Source organism: Muntiacus reevesi, chromosome 17, assembly GCF_963930625.1.
Source record: "Muntiacus reevesi chromosome 17, mMunRee1.1, whole genome shotgun sequence".
NCBI classification, from domain to species: Eukaryota; Metazoa; Chordata; class Mammalia; order Artiodactyla; family Cervidae; genus Muntiacus; species Muntiacus reevesi.
In genome coordinates, this window is record NC_089265.1 from 53,683,530 (window position 1) to 53,706,196 (window position 22,667).

At 41.7% G+C, this 22,667-nt stretch overlaps 1 protein-coding gene across 10 annotated transcripts in view; it reads right to left on the reverse strand.

The window, feature by feature from the left end:
• Positions 1 to 11,337: 11,337 nt before the first annotated feature.
• The window catches only part of LOC136148301 (transducin-like enhancer protein 1), a 92,255-nt gene continuing 80,925 nt past the window's right edge, over positions 11,338 to 22,667 (reverse strand). For all 10 annotated transcript variants that reach the window (XM_065907809.1, XM_065907811.1, XM_065907804.1 and 7 more), the window contains 6 exons: positions 20,216 to 20,465; positions 18,263 to 18,510; positions 14,708 to 14,855; positions 13,040 to 13,190; positions 12,069 to 12,145; positions 11,338 to 11,925 (listed from right to left, as the gene is read on the reverse strand). In XM_065907809.1, coding sequence (XP_065763881.1) covers positions 11,818 to 11,925; positions 12,069 to 12,145; positions 13,040 to 13,190; positions 14,708 to 14,855; positions 18,263 to 18,510; positions 20,216 to 20,465 — 982 coding nt within the window. In that variant the 3' untranslated portion in view covers positions 11,338 to 11,817. The remainder of the gene's footprint in view (positions 11,926 to 12,068; positions 12,146 to 13,039; positions 13,191 to 14,707; positions 14,856 to 18,262; positions 18,511 to 20,215; positions 20,466 to 22,667) is intronic.

Sequence of the window (22,667 nt, forward strand, 5' to 3'; positions counted from 1 at the left end):
AACACAGTAATTTGATTCCTGGACCCTCCAGCCTCACTTTCGTAAGTGGCTTTGCATGTTGGTTCTTGCTTACTTATCAGTTCCGCAGCATACAGTAAAGCTGGGTTGGTACACTGGTTACCTCTCCATCTAGACACAGAGTGAGTAAAATAAATAAATAGTATCATGCTCTGCTCACAGCAAGGGCAATGGCCACGTGCATCCAACAAATGCTAACACTGACAATTAACAGAACAGGTGGAAACCGTGCAAGCCTTATAGCACACTCCCTTTTGGGTAAAATGCATAATATAGCCTTTCAAATTGCAAGAGATATACACTACCCAAACTCTAAGGGATACTGAAACACACATTTTCTTACTAGAGAGAACAGTCTGAATAATCAGTGTTACACTGGTCCCCAAACTTTTTGGCAACAGGGACTGGTTTCATGGAAAATAATTTTTCCACAGACTGGGGAGGCGACAGGGGAGAGGATGGTTTCAGGATGATTCAAGCATGTTTATTGTGCACTTTATTTCTATTATTACATCAGCGCCACCTCAGATCATCAGGTATTAGATCCCAGAGGTTGGGGACCCCTGTTGTAAGAGATGAACAGTATCCTCCCAATCTAACCTGTTAAGGTGAAATCCATTTACTGACACTGTCACCATCTTTTTTCCAGAGCTGAGAGATGCTATGTGTAGAGTAGATGTATGCCAGTTGCCAGCAGACGGAGTCAGGACAGAAACAAGTCTGCAGCACCCCTATGAGAGTTGCTAAGCAATTCCAAGTCTCTTTAGAAATTACCATTTCAAAAATCCTCAACAAAATTCTAGCAAACAGAATCCAACAACATTAAAAAGATCATACATCATGACCAAGTGGGCTTTATCCCAGGGATGCAAAGATTCTTCAATATTTGCAACTCAATCAATGTAATACACCACATTAACAAATTGAAAGATAAAAACCATATTATTATCTCAATAGATGCAGAGAAAGCATTTGACAAAATTCAACATCCATTTATGATAAAAACCTTCCAGAAAGCAGGCTAGAAGGAACATACCTCAACATAATAAAAGCCATATATGATAAACCCACAGCAAACATCATCCTCAATGGTGAGAAATTGAAAGCATTTCCCCTAAAGTCAGGAACAAGACAAGGGTGCCCACTCTCACCACTACTATTCAACATAGTTTTGGAAGTTTCAGCCACAGCAATCAGAGAAGAAAAAGAAATAAAAGGAATCCAGATTGGAAAAGAAGTGAAACTTTCACTGCAGATGACTTAATCCTCTACATAGAAAACCCTAAAGACGCCACCAGAAAATTACTAGAGGTAATCAATGAATATAGTAAAGTTGCAGGATATAAAATTAATACACAAGAAATCCCTTGCATTTCTATACACTAACAACAAGAAAACAGAAAGAAAAATTATGGAAACAATTCCACTCACCACTGCGATGAAAAGAATAAAATACCTGAGAATAAATCTACCTAAAGAAACAAAAGATCTATACATAGAAAACTATAAAACACTGATAAAAGAAATCAAAGATAGCACAAATAGATGGATAAATATACCATTTTCATGGATTGGAAGAATCAATATATGAAAATGAGTATACTACCCAAAGCAATCTATAGATTCAATGCAATCCCTATCAAGCTACCAGTGGTATTTTTCACAGAACTAGAACAAATAATTATAATTTCAAAATTTGTATGGAAATTTAAAAAACCTTCAATAGCCAAAGCAATCTTGAGAAAGAAGACTGGAACTGGAGGAAATGGCCTGCCTGACTTCAGGCTCTACTACAAAGCCACAGTCATCAAGACAGTATGGTATTGGCAAAAAGACAAAAATATAGATCAATGGAACAAAATAGAAAGCCCAGAGATAAATCCATGCACCTATGAACACCTTATCTTTGACAAAGGAGGCAAGAATATATAGTGGAGAAAATCTCTTTAACAAGTGGTGCTGGGAAAACTGGTCAACCACCTGCAATATACTCCAGTACTCTTGTCTGGAAAATCCCATGGATGGAGGAACATGGTAGGATACAGTCCATGGAGTTGCAAAGAGTCAGACACGACTGAGTGACTTCACTTGACTTGTTCTGAAGAACACTTTCTAACACTATACACAAAAATAAACTCAAAATGGATTAAAGATCTAAATGTAAGACCAGAAGCTATAAAAATCCTAGAGGAAAACATAGGCAAAAAACCTTCTGACATAAATCACAGCAGGATTCTCTATGACCTACCTCCCAGAGTAATGAAAATAAAAGCAAAAATAAACAAATGGGACCTAATTAAATTTAAAAGCTTTTGCACAATGAAGGAAACTATAAGCAAGGTGAAAAGATAGCCTTCAGAATGGGAGAAAATAATATCAAATTAAGCAACTGACAAATTAATCTCAAAAATATACAAACAGCTCATGCAGCTCAATACCAGAAAAATGAATGACCCAATCACAAAATAGGCCAAAGAATTAAACAAACAATTCTCCAAAGAAAACATACAGATGGCTAACAAACACATGAAAAGATGCCCAACATCACTCATTATCAGAGAAGTGCAAATCAAAACCACAATGAGGTACCATCTCATGCTGGTCAGAATGGCTGCTATCAAAAAGTCTACAAACAATAAATGCTGGAGAAGGTGCAGAGAAAAGGGAACCCTCTTACACTGTTGGTGGGAATGCAAACTAGTACAGCCACTATGGAGAACAGTGTGGAGATTCCTTTAAAAACTGGAAACAGAACTGCCATATGATCCAGCAATCACACTGCTAGGCATACGCACAGAGGAAACCAGAATTGAAAGACATGTGTACCCCAGTGTTCATCACAGCACTGTTTACAATAGCCAGGACATGGAAGCAACCTAGATGTCCATCGGCAGATGAATGGATAAGAAAGCTGTGGTACATATATACAATGGAATAATACTCAGCTATTAAAAAGAATGCATTTGAGTCAGTTCTAATGAGGTAGATGAAACTGGAGCCTATTATACAGAGTGAAGTAAGTCAGAAAGAAAAACACCAATACAGTATATTAACACATATATATGGAATTTAGAAAGATGGTAACAATGACCGTATATGAGAGACAGCAAAAGAGAAACAGATGTATAGAACAGACTTTTGGACTCTGTGGGAGAAGGCGAGGGTGGGATGATTTGAGAGAATAGCACTGAAACATGTACATTACCATATGTGAAACAAATGACCAGTCCAAGTTCGATGCATGAAATGGGGCACTCAAAGCTGGTGAACTGGGACAACCCTAAGGGATGGGATGGGGAGGGAGGTGGGAGGGGGTTCAGGATGGCGGACACATGTACACCCATGGCTGATTCACGTCAATGTATGGCAAAAACCACTACAATATTGTAAAGTAGTTAGCCTCCAATTAAAATAAATAAATTTTTTTTTAAAAGTAAAGAAAAAAAAGAAAGAAAGAAATTGCCTTTTCAAAAGTTGACACTTCAGTCTGGCTATTTCTATGGAAAGATGCCAGTTCGGAGGACCCTGGATGTAAAGACCTGACTTTACAAGATTCACAGATGCACCTGAACAGACTAAACTGGGGTTGCTGACCATGCCAGTCACTGATAAGCTTTAGTTCACTCTGAGACCATCTCTTCATTGCCCATGGCAGTCACAAGTAATTACCAGCAGGTGAGTTCAGTGGTTAGCCCAGCTCAGACTCAAATGGCAGTTTCTCAAAGAAACTGTGAGCAGCATCACGTTAAATTCTTAACATAAAGTCTCAAAAATTGATAAAAATTCTTAAACTTTGTTTCAAAAATCTCAAATTTCTTAAAATTGTTCAAATGTTGCTTTAAAAAAAAAAAAAGGCAACTCGTTTAATTTCTTCAACGGTCCTAGGAGGTAGGCATTTTTATTCCAATTTGATAGTTGAAGAAAGACCCCGAGGGACTGAGAAGCTTGCCCAAGGCCATACACAAATGATAACTATGAATCACCCCTGGGATCCTTACCTGATGGGAATTGATTCCAAATGCGGTGTTCTGGTAACAGTGCCAGGTTTATGTCCTCATTACAAGTGGGATATTACTCATGCAACTACAGAAAAACCTCTTATTTTAAACAACAAAAATGGTACAGAAGTACATCCTAGTCCCGTGCTTTTAATTCATTACTAAGGTTTACCATCATTGTGGTTTCTAAATGAACTCCTTGAGGCCAGCAAAGAATAATGATGGGAAATATTAACACAGTTAATTATTAAAAACTATTGACCATTAATATCAAAATTAAAGCCTACAAGTTTATACAAGAAAAAGCTACCTTGAAAAAGCTGGGCATCCACTTTAAGTGGCCAAAAGAAACTCTCCAGAGTCTATGAAAGGTTTTCTAGGAATCGTTAACAGAACAGACACCTTAAGTATGGGGATAGGATGATCAAAGACACAACTGAGCAACTGAACTGAACTGAACTGACTGAAGCTCTTCAGGATCCTTTCAAAGAATGAATCTAAGTTAGAACAAAACTAAATGGGAAAACGAGATGTCATTTATGGCCTATTATTAGCAAATATTTTTTAGAATAAGAACAATATTGTTGTTGTTCAGTCACTCAGTCATGTCCAACTCTTTGCTACCCCATGGACTGCAGCATGCCAGGCTTCCCTGACCTTCACCATCTCCCCAAGTTTGCTCAAACTCATTTCCATTGAGTTGATGATGCCATCCAACCATCTCATCCTCTGTTGCCTCCTTCTCCTCCTGCCCTCAATCTTTCCCAGCATCAGGGTCTTTTCAGATGAGTCAGCTCTTCACATCAGGTGACCAAAGTATTGGAGCTTCAGTATCACTACTTCCAATGAATATTCAGAGTTGATTTCTTTTAGGATTGACTAGTTTGATCTTCTTGCAGTCCAAAGCACTCCCAAGAGTCTTCTCCAACACCACAGTTCAAAAGCATCAATTCTCTGGTGCTCAGCTTACTTTATAGTCCAACTCTCACATCCATACATGACTACTGGAGAAACCATAGCTTCGACTAGATGCACCTTTGTCGTCAAAGTGATGTCTCTGCTTTTAAATATATTGTCTAAGTTTGCCATAGCTTTTCTTCCAAGGAGCAAGCATCTTTTGATGGCTGCAGTCACTGTCCACAGTGACTTTAGAGCCCACGAAAATAAAGTCTATCACTGTTTCCATTTTCCCCCATCTATTTGCCATGAAACAAGTTACCACTGCCATGTTTGCTGGGCGTAGTAATATTTCTGGAAGGCAATTTGGCAGTGAATAATATCAAAAGATTTGAAACATCATTCTATCTTTTGATGCAGTAATTCCATTTGTTGGGATGAATTTTAAGGAAAGGAACAGAAATAAGGTGAGAATATGATATACAAACATTTGCTTTATAAGAATTGTATCTTAGTGTTTGGAATAGCCTATATGCCTAATAAATGATAGGGCAAGTTAAAGTAAATTCAAACTGTAAGTTTGTGAATAAATTTTAATAATAAAGTTAACTGAATACAAAAAATCTTCAAATAACCTATTGTTTTTAAATGAGCAAAAGACCTGAATAGCCATTTTCCCAAAAGACATACAAAGGCCAATAAATACATGAAAAAGTTTTCAACATCACTGATCATTAGAAAATGCAAATCAAAACCACAAGGAGGTATCACCTCACATCTGTTAGAATAACCAAAAAGACAAGAGCTGACAAACACTGGCCAGAACATGAAGAAAGAGAACTCTTGGTGGGAATGTAAATTGGCTCAGCCACTATGGAAAATACTATAGAGGCTTCTCAAGATATTAAAAATAAAACTATGGTGTGATCTAGCAATCCCACTTCTTTGTAGACATCCAAAGGAAATGAAATCATCGTAAAGAAATATGTGTACCCCCACTGCAGCATCATCCACAATAGTGAAGGTATAATAAAGACATTATACCTTGTGTTCATCAACAGATGGATAAAGGAAATGTGACATATGTATGTATATGGGTATATATATATACATACATACACACATACATATATGTGTGTGTGTGTGTATAATGGAATATTATTCAGCCTTTAAAAAGGAAACCTTGGCATTTGTGATAACATAGAACAACTTAGAGGGCATTAAGTGAAGTGAAATAAGCCAGACAGAGAAAGACAAATATTGCATGGTATCATTTATATGTGAAATCTTTAAAGAAAAAAAGTCACTCAGAGTTGACTGAAGGGCTGAAGGGGGTGAGAAAAATAGGGAGAGGTTGGTAAAAGGTACAGATTTACAGATATAAGGTGAACAACATTGAGGATAATAATAATGTGTCATATTACTGAAATTTGCCAGGAAGATAGAACTTGTGTTCTCACTTAAAAAAAAAAAGATAAGTATGTGTGTGTGTCAGGGGGAAGCCTAGGTTAATTAAGTGGATGTGGAGAATCCTCTCACAGTGTATACATATATCCAATCATCATGTTGGACACTTCAAAATATCTACTGTTTTACTTGTCAAGTATACCTCGAACTGAAAACGAAAAAGAAAAAGTGAGCAGCAGGTTCCAAAACCACTTGGGCAAGGAGGTTAAACTGTAGAATTAAGACAATGGGCTTTGGAATCTGACTGCCTAGGTTAAATCTCACTCTGCCAACAATTAGCTGTATGATCTCAAGTTGGTTATTGAATCTCAGTTTCTTCACTGGTTAAATGAGTATGAAACCAGTAAGTAGTTCACTGGGCTTTTGTGAAAATTCAGTGAGATAATACAAAATATTCAACTGTCCTTGGCACACAGAAAACACTCAACAAAATGCTCACCATTATTAATCATCTATATTATAGTTGACACAATTGGCATAAAAACGATAATGTATTATTTCTAGGTGGTACAATGACAGGTTTTTATTTTCTTCTTTGTACCTTGCCCTATTTTCCAAGTCAGAGATATAGGATACTCTCATAATAAAAAAATTTTTTCTGAGGAAACATCTGGAAGCCCTTGGCCCAGTGCCTGGCACATGGGACGTTCTTCCAAATGCTTGCTGGAATGGTACCCACTGGCTGCCCTCGCCAGCTAATGTCAAATGAGTAATTCACATCCAAGACTGCCACAAACTGCCTGCCCATCCCTTACTGTGGGTCTCCTTAGGGCAGAGCCTCTCCCACATCCTGGTCCATTACCACCAGTAGATTCTTCCCCAGCACCCCCTGCTGGAATAATTTCACCTTAGTCAGACCAGTGACCACCTTGCCACATGCTGAGGTCCCCTATTCAATAAATACTGGCTGATTGACTGAATCTAGTATGATAATTTGAAGAATGAAGACATTTGATAAAGTCAGCAGCTTATTGTTCTACATACAGTAAGTATTCCAGTTTTCAAAGAATGATTTCTAACTCTTAATTATGCATCTCCACTTCCATCAAACATTGTGTACGTTCTCAAGGCTTCTACTATCATCATGGTAGGTTTTCCAAGCCTTACAAGACTCACACAATTCACAATGAGTAATGGATAAGTTAAAAAAAAAAAACTTTAAGGACTCAATTTTGGTTTAGACCTATTATAATAGTCAACTTCAAAAGCTGGTTTTGGGAACAGAGACTAATGAAATAGCAACTTCACCAGAGTACGTCTTACATTTTACTGCCACTTTGCTTTTAATCCTTTAGCTAAATCCAAAGCTAAAAATACAGCATTATGAGAGAATATGCATATACTCTAATAGTTGATAGCTCTCTAGATAAACACTGACAGCTCTATTGTAAAGATTATTATTCTAGATTAGCCGTGTTCAAAGTGTGGTCTCCAGACCAGCAGCCTCAGGAACAACTAGAACTTGTCATAAATGCAGATTCTCGGGTCCCACCCTGACTTAGTGAATCAAAAACTCTGAGACTGGGGCCAGAGAAGCCAAGCCAGAGAAGCCTTGGCTATCTGGAGAGTAAGTTTGCTGGGTCAGAAAATGCACCTCACACAAGCTTCATCTTGCTCAGGGAAGCCTGAAACTGTGGTGATTTGATGATTTCACTGCCAAAGGAAGAGTAAAGAGAAGACATTCTTGATAAACAAACAAGCCATGATCTAGCAGTGGAAAGTACGAAATATTCTTCCTCATGCTCAAGCTAATGGCAGAGGCAACAGTCCCTTGATGGAATTAAACAGCATGCTGAAATTAAGAATTTGATCCTGTCTGATTTGATGGAAAACTTTTGGGAATGTCACCACCTCATTGTGTCATTAGCAAAAGTGCAATTTTTAAAATCCCTGTATGAATGCTTTGGAGCCAGCTGCTACTTACCAGTCATGAAATCTTGAAAGATGGAAAAAACTCTCAGGACTTCCCTGGTGATCCAGTGGCTAACACTCCATGCTTCCAATGAAGGAGTCATGCATCTGATCCCTGGCCAGGGAAGTTCCACATGCCATGCAGCCAAGAAAAAAAGAAAGTCCCATCTCTCAGGCCACTGGAAGGAATTTTTTTTATAAAACAGTTCCCTATCATCTGTCAAATAACAGAAACTTTAAAAATGTTAATTATCATATTGATGAAATATTTTATTAATATGAAATAAGTAGTACTAGAAACATCTGGTAATGAAAAAGGTATTACAAAACCAATCTTACTAGGCCTTCAAATATTATCCAGCAAACTTCAGTGCCATGGAAGAAAACATGACAGAAACCTACATTTAAGGTTAAAGACTGAGTGATAGAAAAAAAAAAGATTAAATTAATATTAAATAAAACCTATTAAATAGAATAGGGAAAACAATCATTTGCTTAAATTCAGTCATAAATCCTGGTGGCTCAGACAGTAAAGAATCTGCCTGCAATGTGGGAGACCTGGGTTTGATCCCTTGGTCGTGAAGATCCCCTGGAGAAAGAAATGGCTACTCACTCTAGTATTCTCGCCTGGAGAATATCATGGACAGAGCAGCCTGGTGGGCTACAGCCCATGGGGTTGCAAGGAGGGACATGACTGAGCGACTAACACTTTCATACACCTATATACACCAGAGAAATGTGCAAGTTGTAAATATTTCAAGTGAAATGAAGAGGAAATTTGGAGAGCTGCGAAAAATCACAGGCCACTCCATGAAACTCAAAAGAATAAGCCTAAATTTGGTTCTATCTCCCATGAGGTCAGGAGGACACAGCTTCCCTGAACCTTGGTTACTTCTATAGGAATAATGACAATCATCTCTTGATATTTTTATATGCAAACCTGCCTTGCACGGCTCTCTAGATGGATGTGAATCTGTTGAACCCTAATTTATAATCCATTTTTCAAAGCAAGAGGTACATAAACATTTGGCCCACCCAGGTTTCAACAATCACATGATTCCAGTTTCCTGGGGAAAAGGGATGGGGCCTCCTAATGTTACGGTTGAGGAGGAAATCTCCCACTCATAGATGGTGCTCCCGGTCAGGCTTCACACACCAGATTCTGACCTTCAAGACTCTGAGATGTAGGCATGACTATTTTATCATTCCCATTTTGTGAGTGGAGAAACAATCAACAGGGCAGTCCCCCAAGATTCCAAACCTTGAGCAGAGGCATGAGCTCTACAGAACACCTCTTCTGGGACCAGACTAGAGTCTCAACCAACAGCAAATGGAAGTGGTTTCATCAGATTGAAGATAACTGATGAGCTGATAAAAGATCTAGACCCTCAGAAAATCCCATGAGAGAAAGAATATTGGGAGCTTGGGAAACCATAAAGCATGAAGAGAGAAAATGCACCAACAGAAAACGGGACTATTTCCTTAACCCAGAATCCCTCCAAATATACTCTCCTTCTCCATGGGTACCCACTGCACAGGAAGAGACCACGACCCCCAGACTCCCCCGTGTCTAGGTCTCCACCAATGGACTGGTGATGGGAATGATAGAGAAACTCCCAGTCACCTGCCTGGGAGCACACCCTTCCCCTGGACTCCCACTCTTTCCCTCTGGGAAGGAGGACTCCAGTTATCCTGGAGGCTGGGACTAGAGACCACGGGAGCAACTGTGGATGCCCAGAGCTGCACCACTGGCCTGGGTCTCTGGCTCATGCGTGGGCAAGACATAATCCCTTTGTGGTCTCAGAGCCCACTGTATTCTTAGGTGCTGTTATAGCAACTTAACCTCTACTTTACTATTACAGAAAACAGGGAAGGTGAGGCAGGAAGGAGAGAGACCAGCAAAAGTGAACAGCATGTTACGAACCCATCAGACTCTCAAGTATAGAAACCTACTTCATTATGCAGGGGAGGGATGAGAGAGAAATCAGCTTCAGTAATTAGGCCTTTGCCATCCACTTAATGAGAAGAGGAAATATTTAACAAACTGTACAAAAACATTATTTTGGCAAAAAGTAAACAAAATAATGTTGTTAAGTGTATAAAAACAAGATGGTCTGGATAACAAATAAAAAATATTCAGACAAACTGCCAACAACTTGCTGGATCGTAAGAAAACAAGGACATTATAAAATTCCTTAGGTGCTATTTTTAAACAACCACAAAACCTGGCTTGAAGTTATTAACCATTATTTTTGAAAATATAGCAGTCAATAATAGGTATATAAAGAATGAGCCATGCGGCCTTTTCAGGAGGAATCATGCATGGCAACTTATTAAAAGCCCAGGGTTACAGGTTCCATCTAATCAAATTAGTAGAAGCTTGTCCACAAAGATAAAGACCAGACTAATGACAGGCAGCAAGGGCTGCAGCTGTAGGGAAAGCCTTAATGAGAAAGATGGAGCAAAGTGCTGGGTGTGGTTGGCCTAAGTCAATTAATATAATAGATCAAATAAGCATTAATGAGATAAAACCAGCAGGCACCCCACCTTTCTTCCACAGGTTAATGAACTCCACAGCTTTGTGGATATCACCAGTCTTAGCACTAAACCCAAGTCACCTCCATTTCTTGAAATGTAAAGCCTGTAAAGGGAGACTATAGATTTGAAAATGCCAGGCTTTCCTAGAAACAAAAGAGTATTCTGTCTCCCAGTGAATCACCAAGAAAAAATAAAGCTTTAACTTACAATCTCGAATCACAAGAGTATCCAGACAAAAGAATGAATCTTGGCTTAAGTCATGTTATGTTAGCTTCCCAAATAAAATCATCATTAATAAACCTTTGGTTACTTATTATTCTTCCTCTTGACTTCCTGATTAACTCAGAAGAGGTAATTAGGTCCTAGAGCACCAGGAGTCTGTGACCAAATATATTTATAAAATGAGAAGTGCATTTTAAAACTTCCTCTACAAATTTCTGAACTTTGCTTATAGAACCCACACCGATGATTAAAAACAATAAAGAAGAAGAAGGAAAACCACTTATTGGTACTAAAGCCTTTACTGTAATAAACCAAATATATTTACAATTTATACAAATGTTTAACCTTCAACAAAAATACAAAAAAAAAAAACATTTCACAAGATGCAAAACCAGGAAACAAGTTCATTGGAGACACCACTGATCTACCAAGGACAGACAGGAGGGGAGCCACAAGGAACAGAAAGGTAATCTCGGCAGACCTCACAGAAAGAAAAGGATGAACTCTGCCTGGGCCGGCAGGCTCCGTTCCTGGAGCCTGCAACCCTCACCCCTCTGTCCACGTCGCCTCGGTGCTCCGTTTGGTCTAGGTAGACCGGTGACCTTCTCGCGATGCGCTCGTTGCCTCCTCTTTGTAGATGCAAAGTAGTTTTGTGTCAAGGTTTGGAAACAGGTTTTCTTGTTTTTAAAGTTACGACTCTTCTATTTCTACAAATTCAAAACATTTTGGCCCAATTCAACTATAAACATTAAACCGCATAATGTTTTCAGTAGATGACTTCATAGACTGTAGCCTTCTTGTCCCCTGAGCCAGTGACAATGTATTTGTCATCCACAGAGATGTCACAGCTGAGCACAGATGAGGACTCTTTGGACTGGAAGAGAAAACAATGGACGTGTGTTTGGTGTGGAACAGAGATGCTCCAGGCCCTGTCCCTCCAAGGCACCTTCACTTCCAGCATCATCAGGAACACTGTAGTCCAACTGTGGCCATTCTAGGTGAGGATCACTGACTTACCTGGAATATACTAGCTCCATAGGGGGTCCTCCAAGCATTGAGGAGGTTATCTTTTCCAGTACTCACAAACCATTTACCTAGAATTAGCAAAAGAACAGGTAATAAGATCAAAATTTCTGGTATATATTAGCTACTTGAACGTAATCAAACTCAGAGCATTGTTTAATTATGAACTATCACGCCCAAGGGTGTGACAGAAGTAGAGAGGGCAGGTTTTAAACATGGGCTCCACTGTGAACCATCTGTGACCTGGGATTTAATCAAAGCGGAGCAGGGACCATGTCAGTCCCATTAGCCACTGGATACGTGACAGGTAACTTCACACCCAGCATGCAGTAGGTCCTCTGTCAATCAATGAAGTTGTTTTCTGTTAGTCTCCTTATGATAAATGGGACTAGAAAGGATTGAATGAGGAATCTAAGTTAAATGGCAGACAGGATTTATGGCACATAGAATGTGGTCAGTAATGTGAAAGCTACTAATCCACCCCTCATCTCACGCATAAGTACTGGATTCCGCATGAACCTCTCTCCTCACTTTCCTCACTGCAGAGTGTAATGGTCTGGGCGCCCCTAAATGCTCCCTTCTCTGATCATGGGCTCCTCATCCTGGTCAGTCCACAATGACCTCCTCTGCTCCTGTCCCATTCTCCTACAAATCCCCGCCTATCCCCCTCAGAGGGGCACCTAACTGCCCTCCACCCACACTTCTGACTCTCTTCACTAAAAACAAGCATGCGTCAAAACCATGTATTAGGCAATTTTATCGCCTGCTGACTTTTCTCAAATTAGGGAAACAGACCGAAACAGGCATCACCATGCTCTGAGGGACAATTTTAAGACAATAGAATGATTGCATCCAGCTGCTCAGAGAACAACATTTTTTCCAGATATGATCTCCACTGTATTTTTTTAGAAGTATTTTCCGTTTCGGCCACCGGCGTCCTCTGGTTTCCTCTCAGCTGAACTCACCACAATAAGCGAATTTTAGGGACAGCACACAGCTCTCGTGCAGATGCAGCTGGTACTTGTCAGGTTTGTTCACGTGGAGGACTTCCACATTGCTGCTCTCCATGCCCACAGCCAGCCACTCCCCAGTTGGGCAATACCCAAGGGAGAATATCTACAAGAAGCAGAGAGGGTCACTGAGTACTTTGCCCGTAGACCCGGGAAGTGAACAGACAACAGAGGGGAAACTAGCAAGGACAGGAGGACGCAATTAACAAGGCGCAGGCTGCCGCAAAGCCTACAGGACAAGCAACCCAACCCAGATAAGTCAAGTGTTAAAGACCTTTAAGGAACAACTTGGGCAGGAAAAACAACACTTATTCCACGGGTGATACAAACAAGAAATGTATCCTCAGGAACGAATAAAGGTATTCATGCATGTTGTCTAAAAGGGTTGTCTTTTTACAGTTAGTGGTGGTGGTTTACTCCCTAAGTCATAACCAACTCTTGCGACCCCATGGACTATAGCCCTCCAGGTTTCTCTATTCACGGGATTTTTCAGGGAAGGATACTGGAGTGGGTTGCCAGTTCCTCCTCCAGGGGATCTTAAGGACCCAGGGATCGAACTCCACGTCTCCTGTGTTGCAAGTGGATTCTTGAAAGCCTGTCTTTTATAGATACCAACTGAAATACTTATGGATGAAGTGATACAATGTCTGGGATTTACTTTAACATAATCCAGTGTTTGGGGGCAGGGATGACACATGAGAAGGGTTATGTGTTAGGAACTGAAGCTGGGTGATGGGCATATGGAGCTTATCATATAATTCTCTGTGCTCTCATATATGCTTGAATATTCTCTATTCTCACATATATTTGAAATTTTTCATAAGAAGTTTTTTTACAAAAAAAGGCAGACCGAAAATAGAATCCTAACCATAATGGAAACAGGGCTGGAAGGGAAAAGGGCTATAAAGAACTCAACAAAATTTTGACAGGGACATGAAATTTAGTTGAATGTATAGTTGCTTTCCATTTCTGTCCTATTTTTCTGAGTTGAATTATTTTTATTACCAAAAAAAAATTAAGTAAATAAGTCATGACAAAATAAAACAATTCCACCATCAGAAAACACTTAACATGGCATGCACTGTCTTTCCCCAAACAGGCCTAGATTTAGACACTTGATATCTAAATAATCTCCACAATGCACAATCAAAGTTGCCCCTTTTCCTATCATTGCAAAACTCCATAAATCTAGTCAGTCATGAGTCCAATTTCTAAGGGATGACTAATAAAACAGCCATCCACTGAGGTACCACTGTATTTTTTAAGCTCCCTGATGAAAGTGAAATGAATTAACTTGTAGAGCTGTTGTGATTTTTCTCTACTCCTTGTGACATCCCTGCATATTTTTCAAGGTCTATTTATATGAGAATCAAATCATCTCTCACCCCTACATCAGAGGGTGAGAAGATGGACAGATGAACAAAACAACTAAGAAGTCTTATGCTACAGCATGTTAAAAGCCAGTCTGAGTGTTTCAGGGGGTCTGGGGGGTATGTGTGTGCATGCGTGTGTATCTCAGATGAAAGCCTGGTCTGCCTGTCTAGCTTCTGCCCTCCCGGGGGTGCGGTGCGGCTGGGGCGCCACACACGGAGCGCGGTGGGTCCGGGCAGGGCCGGGCCACACCTGGGAGGTGAAGTCGTGCTGCTGCAGCTGCCGCCCCTCGCGCAGGTCCCAGGACCGGACCGTGTTGTCCAAGCCGCCCGTCCAGAGTTTGGTGCCATCGTTCGAAATGTCAATACAGCTGGCCCCGTCCGTGTGGCCCTGGAATTGCCTGATAAAACAAACCAGATTGAATAATGATTTCCTGCCAGAGCTCAAGGTAAACACTGTTGTGTTGTTAGTTTTGGACTCGCCGGGCGTGTGTCATCTCCTCGGTGTCTGCTGATGTGCAAGATCAAACCAACCTTCTTCCCTTGAGGAGGAGAGGAAACGGCACCTGCAGATTCTCTTTTCCTTTTTTCGTGATCCAAGTGCTGAAGAAATGGAATGCTGTTTTAGGTCACCACACAGGAGAAGTTAAATACGCTCCAAGAGCTATTCTTACAAATCTGTCTGGAAGGTGAAATTCCTCCCAGGTCTGAAAAAGTGTTTAAGTGTGAAAAGAAGGGGGAAAAAAAAAAGACAAACACACAGAATCCCAAGTGTATTCCTTATAGAGAGAGGCAGGCCTTGCCTCTAACCGCAAGGGCCTGTATCACCACATCACGGACTCAGAGCCCAGGGGCACATCCATTTCCATGAGTGAGTAACATAGAGATGCCCTTCGTGCCAGCAAAGCATGAGCTCATGTATTGACTCAACCTCGCGTTCTCTATTAGAAAAAGCCCTGAGTTAGGAAATCTGGACTCCCGGAGACAAAGGGGCATGCCAGCCTCCTGACTCAGACATACAGGGCAGAGAGAGCTGATTGCTGACTGACCCCTGGGCATGGTCCTGCCTGGAATCCCAGCACAAGGCCTTTGTTCTCTTAAAGGGGAATCTCGTGCCTCAGTCAATAACTACCGCCAAAGACCCAGAGAACACACTTGTGTATGCCAAGGATAGGATGGGGCGGAGGGAGAGGGATGGACTGGGACTTTGGGGTTAGTCGATACAAGCTATTACATTTAGAATGAATAAACAACAAGGTCATACTCTGCAGCACAGGGACCTTCATGCAATCTCCTGAGATAAACCATAATGGAAAAGAATATAAAAGAAGAATGTATATATGTATCTAACTGAGTCATTCTGCTGAAGAGCAGAAATTAGCACAACATTGTAAATCAACCATACTTAAAAAAATAAATAAATAACACAATGAATCACCACCAAGAATGACCAACCAACATGGGTTTGCTGAGCACAGACGCTCTGCCAGGCCTCAGGTGGGCCTTGCTCAAGCGAGGGTGATGTAACCCACCACGGGGCTGGTGGTGTGGGGGGTCGTGGGCCTGGTTTTGCAGACCAAGAGGGAGCAGGCAGGGGAGTGCCTGGAATAGGTGAGAGGCGTTCCAAGGCTTGATCAGGATGGCAAACCAGGCAGACTCCATGAGAGAACTGCTCGGGAACTCAACACTCAGAGCAGTTTCCACTGCCTCTCCTTCCTGTTGCCTTATTATTCCCACAGAGCTTCACACTTTAAAGCTGAGCTTGGAAAGTAAAGGGCATGGAGGAGAGGATGTGAGCTCCACCACTGCCCTGAATTCTGAGACAAGATACAAAGCATTACTTCAGAAGTCTCTCTTCTGAAAACTACTCGGAACCATCACGGTCTTCTCCCCCATGCACCCCAACTCCGTCCCTCAAAGTCCCAGCCTGCATCCAAGGTGTCCCCGCTGGCCCCCAGGCCTACAGCAGTCCTACCCCACCTTTCCAAAGTGCTGCTTTTCCATCTTCAAAAAGCTTGTGAAACCCAAGGACCTCCTTTTCATTTCAGTCTCTGAATTCTTCTTACCTCTGGAACTCATGAAATACCCGGACTCCTTGAGAACAACTGTTTCTCTGGGGACCTAAACACGTAGTGGGTGCTCATTTCTCCATCCCTCCATCCATCTATCTCAGCGCTGCACTAAGGCTCCTAGAAAGCAGCTTTGAGGGCTGTTCAGAACGTGCTGGGTCACAGAGATACACAGATATTCCACAGACTCTGCACCGCCCTGTCACAGAGTGGCCACTAGCCGTGTGTGGCCAGTCCAGACGGAGACGTGAGGCGCGACCCCGTCATATCCAACAGGGGCTCCCTCCCCGGGGGCTGGCACAGAGCGGGGGCTCAGAGCACACAGGAGGGCAGGGTGCCCGAACCCCTTTGCAGCTCCTCCCTGATACCATCAGGATAAAGCAGGGCGCAAGGGACAGGGCTTAAAGAGAGGAATACTTGAAAAGCACTTCAAATGAATATTTTGAAAGTGTATTTATTAAGTTTAAAAAAAAAAAAGGCAGAAAACAAAGAAAAAAATAGCCAACAATCATGAGGTTAGAAGTTTGAAGTGGCTGTTGGCTCTGGCTCCAGTTGTTCACTTTGCTCATTCTGAGCTGCCCAGAGAGTGACTAAAAAAAATAAAATAACTGCAGACTGTCACCCACATGCAAGGACAGAGCCTCGTGTGGTAAGACTTGGTAGATTTCTACAGAAAAGGCTGAAGAGTGAGCCGCTCTAATGAGTTCCATGCGCTCTTCCTTCCCTCCAGCCCTTGGCCTGGAAGCATGGAAGGAGTCCTGCTAAGTAACCCAAGAGTCTAAAAACGCACCACATGCACTGTATTTCTAAGTGAAGATGAACTGTGACAAGAAAGGGCAAAACACAGGCCCATTCCGCCTTAGATGTTTAATCAGTGCTTCCTTTATTTATTCATTCATTTATTTTTGGGGTGAGTGGGGGGTTACTCCCTAGCTGTGGTGCATGGGCTTCTCACTGCGGTGCCTCCTCTTGTTGCGGATCACAGGTTCAGTAGTTGGGGCGCATGGGCTTACTAGTTGCCCCGTGGCATGTGGGATCTTCCCAGACCAGGGATCAAACCCATGTCCCCTGCAGTGGCAGTCAGATTCTGAACCACTGGACTGCCAGGGAAATTCAGTGCTTTCTTTTCAAAAGGCTTCTCTCTAACATCCCTGACATGAGCACCAACTTGGCCAGAGGGAGGGAGCTGGCCAGAGCCGAGGAGGGGACACAAAGGTGGCAGATTCCAGGTAGCTAGGCTTGTTCCTGGGGGAAATGACCCCTGGACAGGGCTTATTTAGTTATTGAGAAACACTGCTACTTTAAAACCATTTTGTGGCTTAAATTCATGGAATCTCTTCTAATGTTCTTTTGTTGATTTTCTGTTATCCTGTATCAGTTGGTTCCTATTTGCACATATGAGGTTCCAGGCAAAGCCAAAAACATCTAGCGTTGAGGACCTTTTGTACCTCCATCTAATCCATGGTATTCTGCCCCTTGGCAAAGGCCAGGGATATTTTTTAAACAAATCTGGCATGAAGAATAGGAACATCAGGGAGGTAAATATAAAGTCTGGGTGACACCCAAGCATGGCAGCAAGAGTGTAAGCCCCTGAGGCCGGCGACACGGTCCTGACACCCAGTTCTAAGCCTGGCCTCTGTGGGCTGAGAACCTGGGGGCAGGCAGAGAAGCAGGAGAAATGGGAGGAGGGGGCCTTTCTGACCCAAGGAACCCCAGCTTAGGAAACCACCCCCGCTCACCTCACCAGCGTCTGGTTGTGCAGGTCCCACACGGCGATGTTGCCGTCGCTGCAGCAGGAGAAGCAGACCTTGGAGTCGGGGCTGATGGCCAGGGCGTAGCAGGCGGGGGCCGAGGACGTCAGCTCTGCCTTGATGCGTGGTGTGGGGGCCGCCAGGTCCCAGATGGACAGGGTACTGGCTTCCCCTCCCACTATGAGAGTGCAGCCATCAGGGAGCAATTTGCAGGAACGGATGTAGTTATCCCTGTTCTGTGAAATAAACATAATTCAATTGTTATAATGCATGACCAAGCAGTAACAATGCCGTGTTCTCTAACGGCTATCTTGGTTGTTGACTTAAAATGTGGTATTTCACGGATACTAGCAAAGTAAGCATTCTATAGTAAAGATCCGGTTCTGATGGCCACTGGCTCCTTCCGAGTGGTAAACAAAGCAACCTCACAGGACCGCTCAGCGCATATGAAGGCTTACGTGTAACTCCCACTGCTGCCGAGCCAAAGCAGAGGCCATCAGTACATGTACGGCGGGTGTACATGTACTTCTCTATGGAAAAAACCACTTTTCAAAGCTGGTTTAGAAATCTTTGACCTCATTACCCTGTTATTTACTATTTGGAAAATGCAGACTTGCTGCCTGGGTTTTGGTTTTCATTACTCTTAAGTCTCTCTGCCTAAGGCTTGTACCGTGTCTTCATTAGCCAGATGGATCCTTGTCTGGGAATTTAACACAGCTGCTTTCTCCAGTTGTAACCTGGCTGCTGTCATATTTAAGCCTCTCAATCCAGAGGCCAAAGAAATTAACAAAAGAAGGCATCCCTCCATCAAAACCAACACATTAGAAAGGAAGGTGAATTCTATAATGATCCCCCTGCCCCCGCCACCACCAACAAAGAAGTAACCACATCCCCAGCAGAAACAGCCAAAGTCTTTACTGTGCTTTAACCATGGCCTATTGTTCAAAGGGTGGAGAAACTGTAACCAGTGTGATTTCAAAAAAATGAGTGCTACAAAACTCTCCTAAGACCATAGAATGCTAAGCTGTGTTTAAGTATGTTTCCTCATGTTTAAGTTTCATTAATAGATATATGTTTAAGTTATTTGATTAAAAAAATAAATCAAGGACTATCCCAAAGAGCCTTTTCAGCTCAAAACCACAGTCTGCCTTCTTCTCGGAAACACTCTCTCCAGAACCCTTGCTGTGTGCCAGGCAGGCTGTGGGTCAAGGACCACAAGGCAGCCTATAGTCTGCTCAAGGCCAACGGTACGTGGTCTGTGAAGGGGTACTGTGCATGGGTACTGTGTAAAGGACACGTCCCAACATGTTCTACGATCCCTAAAACTGCAACAGGGTATTCTCGTCCTGTGGGAGTGGGGGTGGGGAGGAGGCATAGGTGCTTGAGGGGAGCACTCCCTCCCACCCCACCGCCCCCATTCTGCTGATGGCGGCCCTGATTTCGTGCAGTGTGATCTATTAACTCTTTCCTGAAGTTAAGGTCATAAAACTCAGCCAGATCTCCCTGAAAACACAGCCCCTGTTCAGAATGGTTCTATGTCACGTTATCAAATGTTTACTCTTCAATATTTATCCAAAGGCTGCAGGGAAATTAAAAGTGGAGTGGAGTACAGGGCTCAGAGTCCAGGCCTAGCTGTGCTCCATCCATTAAACAGGACACCCCCTTCTGAACACACATTCAAACAAGAACAGCTTCTGTAAACTACCGTTGAAATATTTTTTTAAGAGAAATCCATCAACTCTGGGATTTAACCACTGAAATAGCAACAAATGAAACCTTCACGCTGAGGGGAGAGGGTGGGGAGAGCTAAATGGCTAACACAGGAAACAGAATGGGCTTCCATTTCCTCATAATGGGAATAAAACCCAGGCCCCGACAGCGATTTCCTTATTGAGTCTCCAGGGGGAAATTACCCTGGTGCACCGGCTCCTTCTCACTCACCAGACAGTCGAGCTGGGAGACGGGGCTCTTGTTGCCAGGGTGGCTGATGTCCCAGACCTTGACGCAGCCCTTCCCGCCCGTGTACACGTGTCGCGTGGGGTTGCTGATGGTCACCGCGCACACCACCTCCCCATGGCTCAGGGTGTTGATCTGGCGAGCGTGTCGGGGGATGCCGGGGCCGATCAGGGCGTCTGGGGGGAAGGGGACGGGCTGCATCTGGCCGTCTGCGGTAACGTGGAAGGAGTATGCACTTTTGGAGATGGGATGATTAGGGAGAAGAACATGAGAGAAGACAGAAAAAATATTTATCATAGAGCAATTAATCATTACCACAGTATACCTTTATGAGAAAGACAAAAGAAAGATTCTTGCTCTGCTTTCCTTTTGAAAGCAATAGAGGTTGAAGTGTTTATTGATGGAATAAATGAAATAAATAATAGCCAAAGTCTACGGTATAAAAAAAAATACTGAATAATATTTAAAAATTTTATAAAGATCTTTAAATTGTGCTGCTTTATTTCATAAAAAAAATTCCTTCATAAAAACACTAAATGTATTTCCAAATTACCATAAAATTCCTCCTTCTATGTACCTAGTATAATTGTATGATTTCTTAGTCCAATGTAAAATGATTATTTTTGATGCTTAAGATGAAGCCCTTACGAGCTCATAATAATTACACAAGGTACAGTATATTTCAAAATCAACAGACAAAAACAGCTTTCTAAATGTACCAGTTCCATGTCTGGACTTAAAACTCTCTTCTGTGTAATTGACATAAAATAATAAAAGAGAATGTCTTTAGTTAAATGATTCTGTGATAAAGACTTCAAGTTTCCTCCTCAACTACCTCCCTGTCTACTCTGTTCACAAAGCCCAGTTCTATCAAAGGTAGCAAAGCTCCCAGTAAAAGATGACGCCTCTCAGCTTTGCTCTGGCCAGGTATGCCCAAGTTCTGTCTGATGAGATGCAGGCAGAAGCTACTGGGTAGCCCTTAGTTCATAACCTAAAAGAAAGGGAATCTGGGGGATATGGAAACTATCTGTACTTTCCATACAATTTTGCTGTTAGCCTAAAATTGCTCTAAAAAATAAGTTTATTAATTAAAAAAAAGAATTTAAAAAGAGAGAAGGGCGTGTGCCTTCTCTCTTCTTTCCCTCTTTTCTGCTAACTGAACTATGAACATGATGACTGGAGCTTCCGTAGCCTTTTTGGGTCACAATATGACTTTGAAGATGGAAATCAATTGCTGAGGGGCAGAAAACAAAATGATAGGATGCACAAACCCTGGAGACACTATGGGGCTGTGATACCTGCCCTGGGCTGGCAGCCAGTGTCTCTTACGGGAGAGAGAAATAAACTATGTTATTTTGGCTATTATTTTCTCCCCTGTTAAACATAGACAAACCTAATCCCAGTGTACACTTGTTTCCAAACCCAAATCTTAAAGCATGTTTTTTCTTTAACAATCTAATTACTTAAACTCCAAGCACTAATATATTACAGATACTATAAAATCTCTACAAAGAAAAGACCCTGTAGGGGATGGAAGAAATAGGAGTGATATTTCCCATCCACATCTGAACTAGGCACTTTGAAGACCACTGCTTTCACTTTCTTCTTATTCAAAGCATCACTTGGTAAACTAGAAGTGCAACATTAAACCTCTATAAGTCTTCATGCATAAACAACAAATGAAGTATGTAGGGTTTTCTTTCCCACAACCCTCTAGGATAAGTCTGGGCTCCTTCTGGAACTTATCATTGGCACCTTGAAGTCCCTTAACAGATTCTAAAGACCATGGGTATTAAATATAGAACTTAAATTTTCATTTTAATGCTAACTCAAAGTTTGAAAAATAACTAAGCATGCACAAAACTGAAAACTGATACAAGATATCAGGTTTCTACCTGCTTGCACATAAAACGCACATAACTTCTTAGCTTGGAAATAAAATATCTGACTCCTTAGACTCTAAGAATCTTAGAGTACGAAAAGGCAAAAGGAATCTTAGATATGTTATCTCCTGGCAAACTGCTCCAATAACTAATATTAAATGGCTATTTGGCCCAAATCCTTAACGTTACCCTTAATTTGAATGACAGGATACACATGATGGGAACCATGCAGAATGTCTTAGGAAATAAATATGCAAATAAAACAATTAGAGATCAAGGCACTTACATCACTAAACCACTAAATCTGTATTTTTTAATTGAAGTATAATTGATGTACAGCATTATATAAGTTACAGGCATATAACATATTGATTCACAACGTCTAAAGGTTATACTCCATTTACAGTTATTGTAAAATATTGGCTATATTCCCTGTGTTGTACAATATATTCTCGTAGTTTATTTTACACATAATAGTTTGTGTCTCTTAATTCCCTACCCCATTTGTCCCTCCCCCCCTTTCCTCTCCCCACTGATAACCACTGGTTTGTTCT